This window comes from Myxocyprinus asiaticus, chromosome 11 (genome assembly GCF_019703515.2).
Source record: "Myxocyprinus asiaticus isolate MX2 ecotype Aquarium Trade chromosome 11, UBuf_Myxa_2, whole genome shotgun sequence".
Lineage (NCBI taxonomy): Eukaryota > Metazoa > Chordata > Actinopteri > Cypriniformes > Catostomidae > Myxocyprinus > Myxocyprinus asiaticus.
This window is the reverse complement of record NC_059354.1, coordinates 2,606,433-2,627,119: the sequence shown is the minus strand read 5'-3', so window position 1 is coordinate 2,627,119 and position 20,687 is coordinate 2,606,433. Positions and strand designations below refer to the sequence as shown.

The 20,687-nt window shown below is 40.4% G+C and overlaps 1 protein-coding gene across 1 annotated transcript in view; it reads right to left on the bottom strand.

Annotated features, from left to right (window-relative positions):
• The window catches only part of LOC127447725 (SH3 and cysteine-rich domain-containing protein 3-like), a 37,386-nt gene extending 18,884 nt beyond the window's left edge, over positions 1-18,502 (bottom strand). Inside the window, exons 1-3 of the mRNA XM_051709768.1 lie at positions 18,486-18,502; positions 18,310-18,388; positions 17,689-17,895 (exon numbers count right to left, since the gene is read on the bottom strand). Coding sequence (XP_051565728.1) covers positions 17,689-17,895; positions 18,310-18,388; positions 18,486-18,502 — 303 coding nt within the window. The remainder of the gene's footprint in view (positions 1-17,688; positions 17,896-18,309; positions 18,389-18,485) is intronic.
• Between the last annotated feature and the right edge of the window lie 2,185 nt (positions 18,503-20,687).

The window sequence follows — 20,687 nt, the reverse complement described above, 5'->3', positions numbered from 1 at the left end:
GAGTGGTTTAAATTCAAACTGAGAGTCTTTAAATGGCTTCCTCCTATGTTAAAGCTCCAGTAATGATTTCAGAGGAATTCAGAATAAATCAAATAATAACAATTTATTTGTCAGGTAGGATATAAAACATTGTTGCAGAAATTCAAATCAAAGCCAATTTCACATCATCAGAATAAACAAGCATTACTAAAAATAAAAGACAAGTCAAAGAAACATACCTGACAAAACTACATGCAGTGGTACAGCATGGGAGATCTGTATACAGATTCCCCGAGCTTCTCTGCCATCCCTACTTAAGTACCAAACGATTCCATTGTTATTTCAGATGTGTGTGTTTGATGTTATTTAGGATTTGGTTTATAATTTAGGGAGTTGTAAGTCAACCTTTGATTGAGTAGGTTGTTTGATGTTTACAAAGAATACACCTAATCTGCATACAGCATCTGGTCTCTGTGTGAGACCTGGTAGGGGCATGCCCCGGATAGGATACTGTATTTTATTAAGTTCTTAAATCTTACTTGTGATTTGACTTTGCTGAAAAGGAATGAGACCGTTTTACCAGTCGCACTGAGACCTCTTGAATGATACCAAACATGTATGATCAGAAAACCTTTTACATTACAGAACAGGATAAGTCATAACTTAGTTTTTAGTGTCCTTAAGGTGACCTGAGGTGAGAGAGAGAGAGAGAGCAGATGTGAGTGTGAATTGCGTTTTATGGTCCCCAATCAGTAGGGTTTGTTTTCTCAGGTGGAGATGCTCCTCTGTGTGAGAGTTTTGTGACGTTGGTTCTCGCAGAATTCTTTGACTTTCCCGGAAGTAATGCAAACAATTCTGTGTCAGTCTTACAGCTACTGTCGCTCACTTGTCGCATGTTTTAAAAATGCACTCTTAACATTTTAAAATGTGTTTTTCACTGTAATGTTCTAATTGCAAAATAGACTGCAGAAGATGGAAGTTGAGTTAAGCTTTAATTTGATACCAAGCATGTGAACATTAATGAAGTTTTTGATATAAAACAAAGATTTGTTTTTTAGCCACACTCAAATGGCCCACCTGTTTGCCAGTGACAGTTAACAGGTTTAAAATGGGTGTGTAAAATGGCCTCTCTAGCACCTCCATTTTCACATGCAGTCACCAAAATTGGTACATATATAGTTCTCATCAAGCCAGACAACTTTCAGAATTATAGTCATTAGGTCCACACAACAGAAAGTTGGCCATTTTGTATTTTTTTTTCATATAGCAGTCTCTGAACTTTTAAATACTCCTCCTAGGGGATTTATGAGACTGTCACCACATTTAGACAACATTATGCCAAGACACTGAAGATGTTAAATTTTGAACAGATTTTTGATATATTGAACGGTGTTGCCATGGCGAGGCATTAAAATGAATGGTGAAAATAGGAAACAGGAAGTGTGGCATATCTTCTGTGTGCAATGTGTGATTTAGATCAAAATTGAGATGTACGATTATTCTTGGGGGCTAATCACATGGATTTGACTATTTTGGGTCATGGTCATAGTGCCACTAACTGGCAGCAGGAAGTGTGGCTCTTACAACAGACTTTAAAATAGTCCTCTTATATTTACCCAAATTGCTTCACAATTGTTTGAATAATGTCAAATGCCAAAGGCATGTGTCCACCTTGCATTATTTTCAGAAAGCCACTGGGAGGAAAAGGACCAGTTGTGCTTGGGCCTATCATCGCTGCTTGCAGCTATATTTATTATTATTCTTTTTAAAGGTTTTCGTCTTTTTTGAAATTTTGCACACACTTCAGAGTCGTCGGCTATTAGGGCTGGGCAAAATTGCAGGTGGGAGGCGTGCAGGGGGGGCTCTGTAGCGTCCCCTTGAAAATGGGCATGTAAGGGGGGCTCTGTAACACCCCCATTTTAACCTATAATCACCAAAATTGGTAATATATAGTTCTCATAAAGCCAAACAACTTTCATACTCACAGTCATTAACTCCACCCAACAGGAAATCAGGCATTTTGGATTTTCTGAAAACCGCAGGCTCTGAACTTTTAAATACTCTTAGGGGATTCATGTGACGTTCACCAGATTTGTGCAACATCACGCCAAGATATTGTAGATGCTAAATTGCGGACAGATTTTTGATATTTTTAATGGTGTAGCCATGGAGAAGCAATACATTTATGCCGAAAAATGGAAAACAGGAAGTGCCTTATATCTTCTGTGTGCATTGTGTGATTTTGAAGAAAATTCAGCTGTATGTTTAGTATTAAGGGCTGATCACATTGATGCAGCTATTATGGGTCACGGTCATAGTGCCACCAACTGGCAGCAGGAAGTATGGCACTTTTAACAGACTTTGAAATAGCCCTCTTGTGTTTACATAAATTGCTTCAAAATTCTTTAGAATAATGTCAAGACACTGCTGATTTAAAATTGTAAAGTAATATTTGATATCTTAAATACTGTTGCCATGGCAGCGCATTAATTGTTATTATTCCTTCCTATATTTTCTATTATAGTTGATTATTAGGGCTTGGCAAAAGTTCATGCATGGGCATGTGGGGGGGGGGGGTGGTCTCTGTAGCACCCCCTTTAAAATGGGTGTGTAAGACCCTCTGTAGCACCCCCATTTTCACCTACAGTCACCAAAATTGGTACATATAAAGTTCTCATCAAGCTAGACAACTTTTACAATTATAGTCATTAGGTCTTCCCAACAGGAAGTGGCAGTCTCTGAACTTTTAAATACTCCTCCTAGGTGATTCAAGAGACTATCACCACATTTAGACAACATTATGCCAAGACATTGAAGATGCTAAATTGTGAACAGATTTTGATATGTCAAACGGTGTTGCCATTGCGAGGCATTAAATTAATGGCAAAAAATGGGAAACAGGAAGTGTCTCATATCTTCTGTTTGTTTAGTCTTGGGGCTAATCACATGGATGTGACTATTTTGGGTCATGGTCATAGCGCCACCATCTGACAGCAGGAAGTATGGCTCTTACAACAAACTTTAAAATAGTCCTCTTATATTTACCCAAATTGCTTCAAAATTGTTTAGAATAATGTCAAATGCCAAATGCATGTGTCCACCTTGCATTGTTTTCCAAAAGCCACCTGTGGAAATGGACCAGTTGTGCTTGGGCCCGTCATTGCTGCTTGCAGCTATATTTATTATTACTATTGTTGTTTTTGTTGTTAAAAGAGTCACAACATAAATATTCCGATTTTTTTATTAGTTCTTTTTCAGTATTAGTAGCCTGTTGTATTTATTCAAACAATTATGAACATTTTGTTTGTATACAGATACACAAAACTACACAATTTTGCCTGTTGAAAATAAAAAAAAAAGAAAGAAAAAAAAAAAACTTTATTGAACAGTCTGGATCTCTGTGTCCTTCATGCGAGTAAACTGTTCCTGCTCATCTCCAAACGGGGTCTACTCCCTACACTTTCCCTAATTGCAGATTCATTTATAAGACCTATTAGCATTAATATTGTTATTGTTCTTAAGGAAAATATAACAGAGTATTGCAATAATTTCAATAAAGACCGTAAGTCAGTGTTTTCTTTTATATTATTTTTAATATTATGCATCTGTAAAATACACATTAATCTTAACCTACATACTCCACATGTATTGTATCACAGTACCTTATGTTACAGTATATTATTCAGGCATTAATCCAGACATTATAAAAGGAGTAGTTGATTTCGGGAGTCCATTTGGAATATACTCGTAGCAAAATACATGTGCAAATATAAATATGTATATTTATCCAACAGCACGCTTTACTCATCTCACTCACATAAAACATAGATTATATACTCCTCAAAATGCATCAACACCATGGAAAGAACATAATGAAACAGTTATGCCAAATTAGGTTAATGAATGCTTTAACAGTGTTCATTATATTAATCTCTAACAGCTGAAGGTGCGGGCAGAAGACTGGTATAAATGTTTGTAGAACAGCAACAGCACAACTGCACAGGGGTGACATTTTTTTTTTGTTTTTGTCTTTTATTGACTCTGTGTGTATAGAACTTTCGTTGGGAGTTTGTCTTGCAAAATCAGCACGAATTTGGTGTGAACAGGCCTTTAGCGCGGGCCAAACATTTGTCTCTCACAGCGCCTATTGAGGAACCCTGGCATACACTGTAAATTAATATTCTGTAATAATCTTCTAATATATTTTGTTTTAGCATAATAGTTGATGACTTACAGTCAGTAGTTTTACATTGTATCATCATTTATAATTTAATTGTGATGATTTATTAATTAATTCATTTAAAAGCAGCAGAAGCGTGGAGCTGACATAGACGGCCCTTGCACCACCTCCCTAGCCAGCAAAGACAGAGGGAGAGAGAGAGAAAAGGCTGGCCGTCTCCCGGATATGCCATCAAGAGAATTTATAGTTTATTTATTCTAAACAATCTGTTGAAAACCAAGATGATGCCGCCGATGGCAGTCACGGCATGTTGCTTTGTCCTGTCCTGTTTTGTGGATTTATTTAGCAGACTGTGAACCTATCACGATTAGTTATGCTAGAGATGAGTTGTTAAACTTTCATAATAATGTACCAGTTAACCTGACACCGAATTTCATTTGTTCAGTTTCAGTTCTCATAGAAATTTTATTGAAAGGTACAGCAGTTTTCTACTGCACGCTGAAACGCAGAAGACGCAAATGCGCCGGTGCTCTGATGCGCTTTCGGCGAAGGGGACTGCTCTCACCCCTCCCTGGAATTGTTCTCTCCAAACTCTGGTCCCTGCCGAATAAACTTGATGAATTGCAGCTACTTCTCAACACAAACAAGGACTCTAAACTCTCATCTGCTCTCTGTTTCACAGAATCCTGGTTATGGGAATCAATCCCAGACAACATATTGCAACTGGATGACTTTCAACTCCTCAGGGTGGACCGGGACCCGTGGCTCTCAGGTAAAGCAAGAGGAGGAATTACCTTCTACATAAATGATCGATGGTGTAACGATGTCACAGAACTACTGAAAATATGTTCCCCTGATCTGGAGTCATTTTTCATAAACTGTAAACCCTTCTACTCACCTCGCAAATTTGCCTCCTTCATTCTAGTCGGTGTGTATATTCCACCACAAGCCTGTGTGCGAGCTGTGCAACATTTATTGGCCGAGCAATTTGCGAGTGTAGAGAAGGAACACCCAGACTCTTTACTAATTATTATGGGAAACAGTGCCAATTTGTGCAAAGAATGACCAAAATACAAACAGCATGTTACTTGTGCCACCAGAGAGGGGAAAATGCTTGATCACTGCTACACCATGATTAAAGATGCTTTTCATTCTATTCCTCACACTGCCCTTGGGCAGTCTGACCACATCATGGTTCTCCTAATTCCTGCATACAGACAAAAATTAAAAATTGTTATCACCACAGTAAAACGTTGGAATAGTGAGGCAATCAAGGAGCTACAGAGCCGCTTTAAGACTACTGAGTAGAATGTTTTCAGGGAAGCAAACAGTGACTTAAATAATACACAGACACAATAACGTCATACATTAGTTTCTGCAAAGAGAAATGTTTTTGGACCAAAACACGAGTCAAATACAATAATGACAAATCATGGTTCACACAAGAATTGAGGCAATTGTGGCAAGATAAAGAACAGGCATACAAAAGTGGAAATAAAGATCTATTTAAGAAAGGCCAAGTACAATTTGGACAAGAGAATTAGAGCAGCCAAGAAAAGGTACTCTGAAAAACTTATAAACCAGTTATTGGCCAACAAACCAACATCAGTCTGGAAAGGCCTGAAAGAAATCACGAGCTACTAAAAGAAAACACATCGTCAGTTAACTAACGATTTTAACACATTCTACTGCAGATTTCAAAGAAAGTACACCCAAAGCCATTCACACCTCAGACATGTATACAAGACAACTGCCTCTGCCCCCCACAAACACAAATGATTATCTGTGTTTATGATGTAAAAAGACTCTTCAAAAACTCAAAACTGCATACCAACTAGCTCCTCTCTTCACTGACATCTTTAATCGGTCTCTGGCTCTGTGCTCAGTTCCAGCCTGTTTTAAAAACTCAATAGTTGTCCCAGTACCCAAAATCAAAGGATCTCATGCCTAAATGACTATAGACCAATTTCTTTGACATCAGTGGCCATGAAGACCTTTAAGAGACTTGTGCTTATGTACCTTAAAACCATCATGGACCCCTTGCTGGACCCCTTGCAGTTTGCTTACAGAGCCAACAGGCCCACAGAGGATGCTGTGAACATGGGCCTGCACTACATCTTACAGCATCTGGATAATACTGGATTGTACATTAGGATTTTGTTTGTAGACTTCAGTTCTGCTTTTAATACAGTCATTCCCAAGCTTTTACAAACCAAGTTGGCCCAGCAGGCTGTGCCAGACTCCATCTGTCTCTGGATCACTGACTTACTGACAAATAGGAAGCAGTGTGTACAACTAGGTAAACATACCTCTGACTCACTGACTCTCAGCACTGGGGCACCACAGGGCTGCGTACTCTCCCTGCTACTCTACTCTCTATATACCAACGACTATCTTTAAAATCTTAAAGTTTGCAGATGATACATCGCTCATCTGCCTCATTACAAACAACGATGAGTCCGCATACAGACTGGAGGTGGAACGTCTGGCGTCCTGGTGCAGCGCTAACAACCTAGAGCTGAACGCTGTAAAGACAGTGGAGATGATTGTAGACTTTAGAAGATCACATACACCCTCACTCCCCCTAGTCATCAATGGAGCACCTGTTGTAGTCATTTAAAAATCCTTTAAATTCTTAGGGACAATAATCTCCCACGACCTAAAATGGGACAGTAACACTGCCTCCATTAAGGCACCGCAATGAATATAATTCTTGTGGCAGCTAAGAAAGTTCAACCTCCCACATCCATTTCTGTATGATTTGGATCAATTACCACATGTGAGAGGAAACTCCAGCACATCATCAGGGCAGCTGAAAAAACCATTGGCTGTAGTTTGCCTTCTGTACAAGATCTGTATGATACACGATGCAGAAAGCGAGCAATTAAAATAACAGAGGACTCTTCACATCCTGTCCACTGTATTTTCCAGCCTCTTCCATCAGGAAAGAGATTCAGGTCCATTAGAACAAAAACAACAAGATACAAGTACAGTTTGTTTCCTAGAGCAGTATCTTTGCTGAACACATAAGAACATAGGTGGCACTGCTCTCCCTAATATCATGAGACATTTTTAGTGTATATCTGTACATCTGCATTTGCACTCTCTGTCCATACATAAATACAGTACATATTGAATATATGTTATTCAGTGTTGTACACCTCTGCTTTTCTCTCTTTATCTATTTGCACATATTTGTATTTACTGTATTGTATTACATGTCTGTACTTATAAGCAAGTTTGTCTTTTTTTTGGGGGGGGGGGGGGGGGAGATTTTCTCTCCTTTTCTCCCCAATTTGCACTCTTAAGTCCTCGAGGTGGCCTAGTGACTCGCCTCAATCTGGGTGGCGGAGGACGAATCTCAGTTACCTCCGCGTCCGAGACAGTCAATCCACGCATCTTATAACATGGCTTGTTGAGCGCATTACCCAAGCCATGTATGCACAACTTACCATGCGCCCCACCGAGAGCGAGAACAACATTATAGCCACCACGAGAAGGTTACCCCATGTGACTCTACCCTCCCTAGCAACCGGGCCAATTTGGTTGCTTAGGAGATTATGAATGGAGGTTTATATAGAGACATGAAAATATGGCATTGTCAAACTCTCGGTAAAGAGACAGATTTGCATCTCTTCAATAAAACATACAGCAAAAAGTGAATGATCTACTTACACTTTTACTATAAATTCTGATGTTAGAAACTGTCCTAGTTAGCATATTATTCTGCTGTGCATCATGTGGTTGTGTGATAGTTAAGAAGCCCACACCACAAAATTCTGGTATTTTTATCCTTGCATTTTATCACACTTTGCGGACCACTTGCATATTTCTGCATTGCAAAATAAGGTTGATAGAGACGTGCACAGTTGCTTCACATGGGTGTGTTTAAGTGTGCAGTTGATAGAGCCTAATTTTATAATGTTTGATTAATGTCATATAAGGAAAACTATGTATCTATATTTATAACTTATCTACCTCTTTGATGATATAAGATTATTTATTGGTGATTCTGGTTGTTCTTTTTCCTATTACATTTTTTTTATAGATTCATATAGCTGACAAAGAAAAACAAAACACATACACTGAATCAACATTTAACTCCCACTACTACACCTCCCCAATCACCAACCCCACCCCGACCCCCAACGAACAACCCCGTGGTCACACATAAGTACACACACACACACACACACACACACACACACACACACACACACACAAAATCAGCCTTCTACATGACACCTCCTCGAAAGCTGCCACCCTCCCCATCTCCGTGCACCACTCCCGAATGAGGGCACTCCAGCTGACTTCCATCCTCTTAAAACAATCTGTCTGCCTGTCATAACACTGGTCATCACCCAATTTTTATGTGTTTGTCCCCTATAGTGATGACCATCCCATCGCCTAAAATACAGAGTCTGGGGCAAAACGAAGCCAGAGTGCCCAACATGTCACGCACAAATCTCTGAACCTTCAACCATAATTCTTGGATCTTAACACACAACCAAAAAATATGGGTTGTGTCTCCATCTTCTGATTGGCATCGCCAGCAGATGGGAGTGTCTTTAAGACCAAGCCTATACAATCTAGAGGGGGTCCAATAGAATCAATGTAAAATCTTAAATTGCATAAGGTGCCCCCTTGCATCTCTAGATACAGGCTTGACATTTTTTAGAATCCTAGCCCACACTCCCTCCTCCAGAACCAAGTTTAAATCTTTCTCCCTTAATCTCTTGATAGAAGTTAAAGCTCCATCCCCCAGACTCTGAAGTAGCAGGGAGTAATATACTGATGCCTTATGACCTTTTCCAAAAGCAGTAATCACCACTCCCAGAGTATCTGCCGCTTTATGGGGGTGTGTGTTACTCCCAAAAATAGTACAGAGTAGATGGTGCAGCTGTAAATACCTAAAGAACTGAGATCTGGGAATCCCAAAATGATTAACCAAATTTTCAAAGGATCTCAACACTCCACTCTCATATAGATCACCGAGCATATTAACCTCCCTCACAATCCACTCTGACCAGCAGAAAGAGGACTTATTAATACATAATTTTGGGTTCAGCCATATGCTCGAGGCAACATTTAAATAAATGTCCGAATTAAACACTCTGGACACTTTTGTTCATACTGAGTGCAAATGCGAGATAACAGGGTGTAACTTAACTTCTCCGATTAGTTTGATAGAAAGGCTTTGCAATGGCGAAATAGGGGCAAGAACTTCCTGTTCAATACAAAACCAGGGTGGGGCTCTCTCAGGTGGAAGTGACCAATGAGCCAAATGTCTGAGACTGAATGCATAATAATAAAACAAATCTTGGGTAGGCCTAGCCCACCTTTGTCAATCGGCCTATGTAACTTATTGAAATGTAATCTGGGACGCTTACCATTCCAAATTAAGGACTTCGCTATGCTATCAAATTGCTTGAAATAAGAGAGGGGGACATCTACAGGGAGAGATTGTAACAGGTAATTTAATTTTGGAATACAATTCATTTTAATAACATTAACCTTCCCAATTATAGATAAATGTAATGAAGTCCACCTGCCCACATCACTCGAAAACATTTTTAATAAGGGGTCAAAATGAACTCTGACTAAATTACACAAATTTGCTGGGAATAAAATACGCAAATACTTAATGCCCTGTTTGGGCCACTGGAAGACACCCAGCTGAAAAGCTGTCAGAGCCAAAGCTTCAGATTTAGACCAATTGACTCTGTATCCTGAGAATTTAGAAAAGGAATTAATAATTCTGTGGAGGCAAGGAATAAATTTAGTGGGGTCGGAGACAAATAATAAAATATAATCTACGTAAAGCAAAAGCTTATGTGCCATACCTCCCATCACCACCCCTGGAAAATCATCTTCCTTTATTATTGCAGCTGCTAATGGTTCCAGGGCAAGACAGAACAATAATGGGGAAAGAGGGCAACTCTGCCGGGTGCCCCTATCCAAAGTAAAATAATCTGAAATTAATCCATTTGTTTGTACTGCCATGGTGTCTATAAAGTAACTTAATCCATCCAATAAAAGTATTCCCAAACCCGTATATTTCCAAAATCTTAAAAAGATAATCCCATTCTACCATATCAAATGCCTTTTCGGCGTCAAGTGAGATGGCAGCGATCGGAGACTGATCATTCGCCACTGACCACATGATATTGATGAAACGCCTAATGTTATCAGAAGAGCTGTGGCCCCGAATAAACCCCACCTGATCTATATGTATAAGAGATGTCATAACTTTATTTAATCGGTTAGCCAGAATTTTTGACAATATTATTACATCTAGCTGGATCAGGGAAATTGGACGGTAACTCTTACACTCACTTGTATCTTTGTCCTTTCTGAGAATCAGAATGATCCGGGCTTGTGTCATGGTTGGCGGAAGCTTACCATTCTTTAATGATTCCGTATAATCTTCTAACAAAAGTGGAGCCAGTTCTGTAGCATAAGATCTAAAAAATTCAGCAGCAAAGCCGTCTGGCCCCGGAGCCTTGCCTGTAGGCAAGGCCTTAATTACCTCTTCAAGCTCCTCCAAGTTTATTTCGGAATAAAAATAATTTTTTTGCTCAGTCGTCAGTTTAGGGAGTTCTAATGGTTCCACAAAGTTTCTAATATCTTCACCAGTAGACGAAGACATGGAACTATAGAGATCAAGATAGAATTCTTTAAAAGCATTATTAATATTAATGGCTGAGGTAAATATTTTACCACCAGCAGATATCACTGAGGGAATGGTAGAAAAAGACTCTCTCTGCTTTATATATCTAGCCAACAGCTTCCCTGTTTTATCCACCGACTCAAAGTATGACTGTCTTGCCCTGAATAGCCAAAACTACACCTGCTACAAAATAGAATTACTGGTTGTTCTTTTTCTATAGTGAATGCCACTGTATTTTCTAAACAACTGTTTTTTCAAATCAGTTTTTATTCATTCTCTTGAGCTGACACAAGAGAATGGATCTAAGTGCAGCTTTAATGAAATTCAAAACAAATGCAAGAAACAAATGGAAAACAAACACAAGAATTCAAGAAACAAGAACAACCACTACAGCCAAGAAAGGACAAGAGCCGACAATGAGAACATGAGGGTATTAAAATACACAAGAGTAACAAGGTAAATGAAACACACCTGGGAGCAATCATGGGGAACACAGAGAACAGAGACAACAAGAGAATAAAAGAATTTCAAAATAAGAGACATGAAAAAACAACAGTCAAAAGACACAAACAATACAGGACATGTTTATATTCTCTACTTACTGAATACTGTGCATTAAATATTGTACTATTATTTTTTTTTTAAATTGTGAAACAGAACATGTTATGCAACAATTATGTCACAAAGTAGTATGCTACACTGATGTCACAGTTTGACCTCATTGTGTTGCATGTTAAATTTACTGTAGCAATTGGGATTTAGTTATCATCTAGAAAATAAAAATATTATAACTTTTATTTTTGCATCAATCAAATTTTGTAAAAAGTTCTCAACTTTTGGCAGTTTGGTCATTAATTAGTCAAGAAAGAGATGATTAAATATTATGAGTTGATATTATTATTGTTTACTGTATTACTTTATAGATCAGAGTTACCTTTTACAGCTCATCCATCACATTGAGAATTAAAGAGGATTAGGTGTATTGTGCTCTGTCGTGTAATACACATTCCCTGTCTGTTACTCACTCGACATTGTATCGATGTAGTGACACTAGGGGTTTGCTCTTGAGAGCCCCAATCACCTTTGATTTATTCAGAAAAGGCCAATGAAAATTGGTGAGTGGAATTTGCATGCCACCCTCCGCCTCGGACATACAGGTATAAAAGGAGATGGCGTGCGCCACTCATTCAGACTTGTTCTTCGGAGCTGAGCGCACATGTGTGTTCGTCCCGTCACCTTACTGTTGCTGCTAGATTTACGGCACGTATCAGCGGTCACCCTCGCACGGTCAAGTATTGTGCTTCCCCTGGGCGCTTCGGCGACTGAGTCCACAGGTGTAAAAGAGTATATTGAAAAAGAGTATATTTTCCCCAGGAAGAGTGCGCTGTGGCGGTGCACTTATGCCTGCAGGGTGCATCCACCTGGAGGAACCGACCAAGGCTCCCTTCCAAGGCTTGTAAGTTTTTTTCGTCATTAGTGGCAAAGGCTTACAATGCCGCTGGTCAGGCTGCCTCTGCCCTGCATGCCATGGCCATCCTGCAAGTTCACCAGGCCAAGGTGGTTAAGGATCTGCACAAGGGTAGGACCGACCCAGGGCTTATGCAGGAACTGCGCACCACGGCCGACCTCGCTCTATGGGTGACCAAAGTCACGGCGCGTGCCCTGGGTTGAATGATGTCTACTTTGGTGGTCCAAGAGCGACACCTGTGGCTCAAACTTGCAGGGATATGTGATGCCGAGAAGGTTCACTTTCTCGATGTGCCCATCTCCTAGCTAGTCCTAGCTCACTCGCGAGATCTATTGTGTGTGCACATGGACCTTGTGCTTCTGCACCTCAGCCGACTAGGGCTTCAGATCAACCGGGGAAAGAGCAAGCTCTTCCTTGTGCAGAGCATCTTTTTTCTCAGTATGGAGCTGGACTCGGTCACCATGACGGTACGCCTCAAGAACGAGCGTGCACAGTTGGTGCTGGCCTGCCTGAAAACCTTCAGGTGGAGGACATTGGTGCCACTGAAATAATTTCAGAGGCTCCTGGGGCATATGGCATCCTTGGCGGAGGTACTTCCCCTTGGGTTGATGCATATGAGACCGCTCCAGCACTGGCTACAGACTCGAGTCCCGAGGTGGGCATGGTACCACGGCACCCAGTGTGTGACTGTCATGCCACGGTGCCACCACACCTTCAGCCCTTGGTCAGACCTGGAATTTCTACAGGCAGGGGTTCCCTTAGAGTGGGTCTCGAGATGCATCATGTCATATCAACTGCCTAGAATTGATGGCAGAATCGCTGGCCCTGTGGAGACTTTGGCCATTGATTCAAAGCAAGCACGTGTTGGTCTGCCAGGGTGCCATATGCTCACGTCCTATGTCGCAACTCGCCCGCCACCTCCTCTGGAGTCGGCAGACGTTGAAGTCTCTGCAAGCCACTCACATCCTGGGCATTCTCAATCATGTAGCAGATGCTCTCTCACAACAGGTAACACTCTGCGGAGAGTGGATACTCCACCCCCATGCAGTCCAGCTAATTTGGGAGAGATTCGATGTGGTGCAGGTGGGCCTGTTCGCCTCCCGAGAGTCTTCTCATTGCCCCTTTTGGTGCCCCCTGTCCGAGGCTTCCCTCGGCACGGATGCCTTGGCACACAGCTGGCCTCGGGGCTTCGCAAGTATGCATTTCCCCCAGTGAGGCTCGTTGCATAAATGTTGTGCAAAGTCAGCGAAGATGGGGAGCAAGTCCTGATGGTTGCACCATACTGGCCCATCCGGACTTGGTTCTCAGACCTGATGGTCCTGACAGTAGCTCCTCCCTGGCGTATTCCCCTGAGGCAGGACCTTCTCATTCAGGGGCAGGGCATGCTCCGCCACCCACGGCCAGACCTCTGGAACCTCCATGTCTGGCTCCCAGACGGGATGCAGAAGACCACCAGCAGTGATAGACATGATCACTCAAGCCAGGGGCCCCTCCACGAGGTGGCTGTATGCTCTTAAGTGACGTCTTTTCATGAACTGGTGTTCTTTCCGTGGGGAAGATCCACAGAGATGCATGATCAGTTCTGTGTTGTCCTTCCTATAGGAGAGACTGGAGAGACAGCTGTCTCCCTCCACCCTGTAGGTGTACGTGGCTGCTATAGCAGTATATCACGATATACTGGATGGGAGACCCTCGTGGCAGCATGACCTGATCATCAGGTTCCTCAAGGGCATGAGGAGGTTGAATTCTCCAAGGCCGTGCCTAATTCCCTCTTAGGATATCTTTGTGGTCCTATCGGCCTTACAGAGAGCCCCGTTTGAGCCCCTGGAGCAGGCCGAGCTCAGCACTCTGTCACTGAAGACGGCCCTCCTGGTAGCGTTCACCACTATCAAGAGGGTTGGGACCTGCAGGCGCTCTCTGTCACCAGCGAATGCCGTGATAAACTAGGCAGAGGAGTAACGCCACCAGACCCGGTACTCATGGTATGCCTCTTTTCAGGTGAGCCTGTGTACTTGGGCTCAGTGCTCCATATGTGGTGATTCCCCCCTGTGTAATCGCGTATGATGTATTGCCACTGTTCGGTTTCCCCCTTTGTGAACCCTGTGTCTTCCCCTCGGTGAGCTCCACTTGGTCTCAGCCACTGTGGCTGTGTACCCTCTCCATAGACAGGGTCCTCCCCATGGGTTTCGTTCCATATGTGAACTTCCCGGTCAGTAAGTCCATGTGAGGTATTCTCCACATGTTAACCTCCCTCTGGTAGGATGTGGTCTCCGTAGTACTCTCCCTCCTGGAGAGGGAAGAGCACATTCCCTGCGCTATTCTATCAGGTGCTCGGCAGGAAATTGCTTAATACAAAAATCAGGAAAGGCCACCGCCTGTAGCCTCCTCGGGTAAGTGCCTCCTCCCACCCTTAACGGGACCAGCCTTACCTTACTCGCTGGAAGGTCATGACGTGGTCGAGCACTCGCTCTGAGGCATGCAGCAGCTTGCCCGTGTCCGCTCCTCCGTACCTCATGACACGGTTCAGTGCCTGTGGTGTTTCATATAGGAACCGCTAGTGTCACTACATCGACACAACGTCGAGTAAGTGACAGACAGGGAACGTCTTGGTTACTGATGTAACCTCTGCCGCGGCGCTGAACCAACCGCTGACATGGCTGAGACTCTCTCTTGGCTCCTCAGTACAAATCTGAATGAGTGGTGCACATCATCTCCTTTTAAACCTGTATGTCCGGGGCAGAGAGCAGCATGCAAATTCCACTCGGCAATTTTCATTGGCCTTTTCTGAATAAATCAAAGGTGATTGGGGCTCTCAAGAGCGAACTCCTGGTGTCACTACATTGACACAACTTCTCATTCCCTCCATCAGGGAACAGAGGTTACATCAGTAACCAAGACGTTCTGGCAAATGCATTAAAATTTTACTTTATTCTGTGCATACAGAATAAAAAATTTAAAAAAGCATGTGAAACAGAACATGTTATGCAACAATTAGATGTCAGAAATTAGTATGCTACATTGTTGTCACATATTGACCTTGTTGTGTTGCATGTTAAATTTAGCAATTGGGATTTAGTTATCATCTTGAAAATTAAACAAATATATTATAACTTTTATTTTTGCATCAATCAAATTTTGTAAAAAGTTCTCAACATTTGGCAGTTTGGTCAATAATTAGTCAAGAAAGAAATTATTAAAATAATAGTTGATATTATTTTTGATATTATTTATTACTTCAGAGATTAAGTTTACCTTTTACAGTTCATTCATCACATTAATAATTGAAGAGGATTGGGCATAGTGTGCTCTGTCGTGTAATACACATTTTGGTAAAAGTACTAAAACATTCATTTATTCTATGCATACAGAAAATTTGCACTGAATATATAAAATATACTGCTGAAATAGTAGGAGCAGAATAGTAGTATGCATAGCCCAAACAAAGCCTGTACTGAGTACTATCCAGGGCTTTACTGCCTCTAGTGGCAGTAGAAAAAAAAATGCAGACAGAAAACACTTTTTGTGTGTTTGTCACTCCAAATTAAAGCTAGCTTTAGAGGGAAATACTTTTATTAAAATGGATTCCAAGTAAAGTTTGCTTATTGGAGAGATACAGTATATGCTGCATCTGATTATATGTACTTCCCTACTATATAGGATGTCAATGGAGTAGTATAGGCCTATCTGAATCCTCAGTATTTATAAAAGAGTGAACGATAAAAACACGGAAGATATATTCTATTTCCAGTGAGATTCTGAAGTGCGGATCAACTTATATATACCAAGAAAATTGTTCCTTGTATTTAGCTGGTGCTTGTTTAACAAAACCAGATTCGGGTCATGCCCATGTTCCCAGATGAAGTATGTCCGAAATCTATTAATACTACTTGCATGCAAACCTAAAGAACATACTGTTTTATCCAGCCGAGAAGTGTGTCCTTCATCAAATATGCAGTTACAGTATGTGATTTTGGATACAGAGATAGATCTTGGGGGAATCTTGCATCTTTTTGGCTCCACATTATAAATGCGTTGTTGCGTTGAGTTCTTTGCAAGTTTCTCTTTATATATGCAGTGTGTGATGCTGAGAAACCCAGAAAATACTGTTTGCAGAACTGATTATAACAATTTAAAAGCACTTTTATTGTGTTACACTTTGATTTTGTGTAATTTACCCAACTCTGGCTATGATATGAAATATTCATATAAATGTATAAAATAGCGAGCAAGATAAATTCAATGCATAATAATTATAGCAGCAATAAAATGTGAAGAGCTTCTATAAAAGCCCATTAGCACAACAAATATGCCTTCATACTTGTCATGCTGCTAGTGTCACATCAGTCACCGTTATGTTCCTAAGGACTCTTATTTTTATATGGTTTTTGTCTTCTGTCATTAGTCTGCCCCAAACAACATTTCCCATGTTTCACTGACCTCATCACAGCCATCTGTTCCCCATCTTCCTCACCTGTTCCCTATTCCCTTTTCCCTCATCAAGCACCAGTTTGTATATATACACTCTAGTTTTGATCACTCTCGGTCATTTCTTGTATGTTACCATGTATATTACCCAGTATGTTACACAGCATGTTTTCTTAGTATGTTCCTGTGTTTGTAGTGATAGATTATTTGGTTCTTTGCATTTCCCCACATTGTTTTGTATCTCCTTCATCACCTTCATTAAAAGTCTGCATATAGATCCAACTTCTCCCATCTCATCTCTGCTACATACCATGACAGCTGGAATGAAAGAGCTAAATAGGTCTTATACAAGTGCTTACTTTCTAATTAATTTATAGTTTTTTCCTTTGAAAATCCAGCCATCGAGGGGCTCTGACAGAGCCTGTTTCTAAACAAATAATACACTAAATATATATTAAGTCTGTTTTTAAGATTTACACATTTCGATTAAATAACAAATTTCCAAATTAAATAATCTTAAACAAAGCATAAGTATATTGTGAACTATTTCATTAAACTTAAATTCTTCTCATTCATGCTTAATTTATTTCAGTCAGCTATTTAATTTAATTTTTCAGCAGTTGTCTGAAGCTTCCACGGCTGCAGCATGTTCCTTCTTGCTGTGTAAATGTGTTTACATTTTTCATAATATCATAGTGATCTCTTGTGCTGTGTAAATGTTTAAATTCTTCATAATTTCCATAATGTTCTCTTGATTTTCAGCAGAGAAGTCAACCACGCTGACTCTCTCAAGTTTCACGCGAACAGGGGAAACATCACTCATTCATGTGCACAGGCTTCTGGTTTAATCATGAATCAGGATCAAACTCTGAGTTGACAAATAAGGTTTATAGTGAGCATTGGGGGACTGCTGAACCCGATTTAATCTGGTTTGGATATGTCTGGTTTTGCCAAGTAGAAACCTACTCTGAAACCCTGAGTTTGTTCAACTGGCTTCATGAGAAATGTGAACTTACGAACAATCATTCGTGCGCAGACGTCACAAAACTTCGGTTTCCTGCAGTAGTGGTCCTTGAATTTGTGCAGCCTTTTGTTGACCTGGACCACTGGCTCAGGGGTGGGAGGAGGAGGAGCTTCTTCTTCCTCAACCTCTTCATTATACACAAAATACACCTGAGGATGACAGACAGTGAGCAGTGTGTGTGTGTGTGTGTGTGTGTGTGTGTGTGCGTTCCCCAGTGTTTGGGAAGCTACTTTCAAACTGTAGCTTCCCAAGCTACAAGCTATTCATAACTGAAGTAATTAAGTAATTATCTACAGGCAAGCTAGTTTTCTGCACTACAAGCTACTAACAAAAATTAGCTAACATATTACCATTGAAAAAACATGGTTACTATGTGGACACTACAGTATTACTGTATAGTAGACATCACAACTCACTGGAAATTGTATATAGCATGTTATTGTAACTGGAAAAGCTACACTTGTAAAAATTTTACAAGTTTAGATAGTAGTGTCTCTCATTTTGTTAACTTTCCAACACTACATAATTAGGAGAGTGAAAGAGAGAGTGATTGAAAGACGTACAGTATTGTCTTCCTCCTTTACAACATTTTCTGGTGCTGGAGGGTTATCATGAATATCCAGCGAGTCTTTATCCTCCAGTCTGAAACACAATCAACATTTTACCAGAGTACACTAAAAGGGCAGGTTACATTCATAACACATTCCTGAAAGACTATATGAGCTGTGGAAACACTCACTGGTCATACTGAGCCATAAACACGGCTTGATTGTCAGTGGTCAGTCAGCAGATATCAGCACCTGCACAATCAATACACATTACACTCATATATGATGCTCTTCATTCATGAGTGATGTCATAATTTCTACCAACCAATACACCAACATAAACAGGGGTGTAAAATGTACTCGAAAATTATATTTAAGTGAAAGTATGGATACTGAGTGAAAATTTTACTCAGTTAAAAGTCTAAGTATCTAGCCTGAAACATACTTGAGTGAAAGTAAAAAAGTACTCACGGTTTTAGTTGTATTGGACCTTACTTCCACTTTTGATACTGTTGATTACAGTATTATGATTAATAGGCTTCATGATTTGGTTGGGATTTCAGGATCCGTCTTAGAATGGTTCTCATCTTACCTTTCTGACAGGAGCTTCTGTGTTTTTGTAAATCAGATCTTGTCAGAGACAACAGTCCTGTCTTTTGGGGTTCCCCAGGGTTCTGTTTTGGGTCCAATTCTGTTTTTGTTATATATAATTCCTCTAGGACAGCGTATCAGCCAGTTTAGTAATGTCTCCTACCACCTATATGCTGATGATATTCAGCTGTATTGTTCCTTTAAAGTTTCTGAGTTTCACAAATTATCAGGCTTAATTGGTTGCTTGACTGACATCAAGCCAGTGGCGATTTCTCAGTGCCAGCAAAGCCTTCTATGCTGGCCTAACATGCCAAATAATAAATGTTTTCATCCTTTCATTCTCAAACATCTTTTTGCCTATATATTTTTAATCGCTTTCCACTCTTAATTAATCTACAAACAAATAGAGAAAAACAAAAAGTTTATCCAGTCAGAATTTATTCCTTGATGCTTACAAGCAAAGTGTGATAACTGTTTCACAAATCGCATGCCTGAAGCAGCGCGTGAGTCTGAGCTGCACCCTGCCTTCAGAATTTCCACAGTATCCCTCAACAGTGCAACTGAATGAGCATCTAAAGTCAGATTGTCAGATTCATCAGCCAATCAGATTTATTTATTTTTCTTTGTGGGTGTGATATTTAGGATATGTCCTAAAATTTATTACAAGCAACATTTAAATCGCAAATATTATTAGATATATTTTTCCAGGTATTATAGACCTCCTTGGTAGATTCATATGAAAAATTATGATTTTTGAATGTCTGTTCGGGAGACGTTCATTTCACAAAACAGTCATGCTGCAGTTAAATTTAGGCTTACTTGAGCATTAAGTGTCATTTCAAGTTCTGGCTTTCGTGCGTGGACGTGTTTTTAAAACGTCAATTGGTATTACTAGTAAGCTGCGACAATGTATAATGCCCAAATGCATAGGGTGTCTTATTCATTGTGAAACTGTGTTTTCTTAATGGCATGAATCACACTGAAGGCTTAGACTTAAAATGCACAGCCCGCCACTGCATCAAGCAATGGTTAGCGGACAACTTCCTCCAGTTGAACACTGATAAAACAAAAACTCTGATGGTTGCCCCACTTCAAAGTCTTGGTGTTAACTTTCAGGGTTTACCTTGGACAAGCTCCCCAGTATATGTCAGACCTGTTGAAGTCTTATTTATCTACTCAGAGCCTTAGATCATCTGGCCAGAGGTTGTTGGTTCCACACACCAGATTTCAAACCTGTGGGGATCAATCCTTTCAAGCAGTGGCACCTAGACTATGGAACGTACTTCCCTGGTCCTTACGTTGTATTGACTCTGACTCTTTTAAAAAGCAGCTGAATAGCTTTTTATTCAGACAAGCTTTTAGAGTTGGGTATTAAGCTCTATGTTTAGATTGTTTTGCATGTCTTTTCTACTATATTTTTTATTAGCTTCTGATGTTTTCTTTATTGTGATTTATGTTTTGTTTTTTGTTTTATTGTTTTATGTAACATTGTTGGCTGGAACTGCTGACAATGATGGCAATGACGAAGATGTGAAGATGAAGAACCCAAGTGCAGTTTATTTACAGAACGTGAAATCCAATAACCCTGACTACAAAACAAAACATGAACATGGACTAGACTAGGGCTTGACTTGACTTGACTACAGACATGGCCATTCACATTCTTCACATTCAATACTTGACAACCAGACAAAGCAAACATGAGGGCTTAAATACAAGACATGGGAGAACATAAACCAATGAACAAACAGAACTGATAACAAGCTAATTAAACAATAAACCAATGAAAACATGACACATGA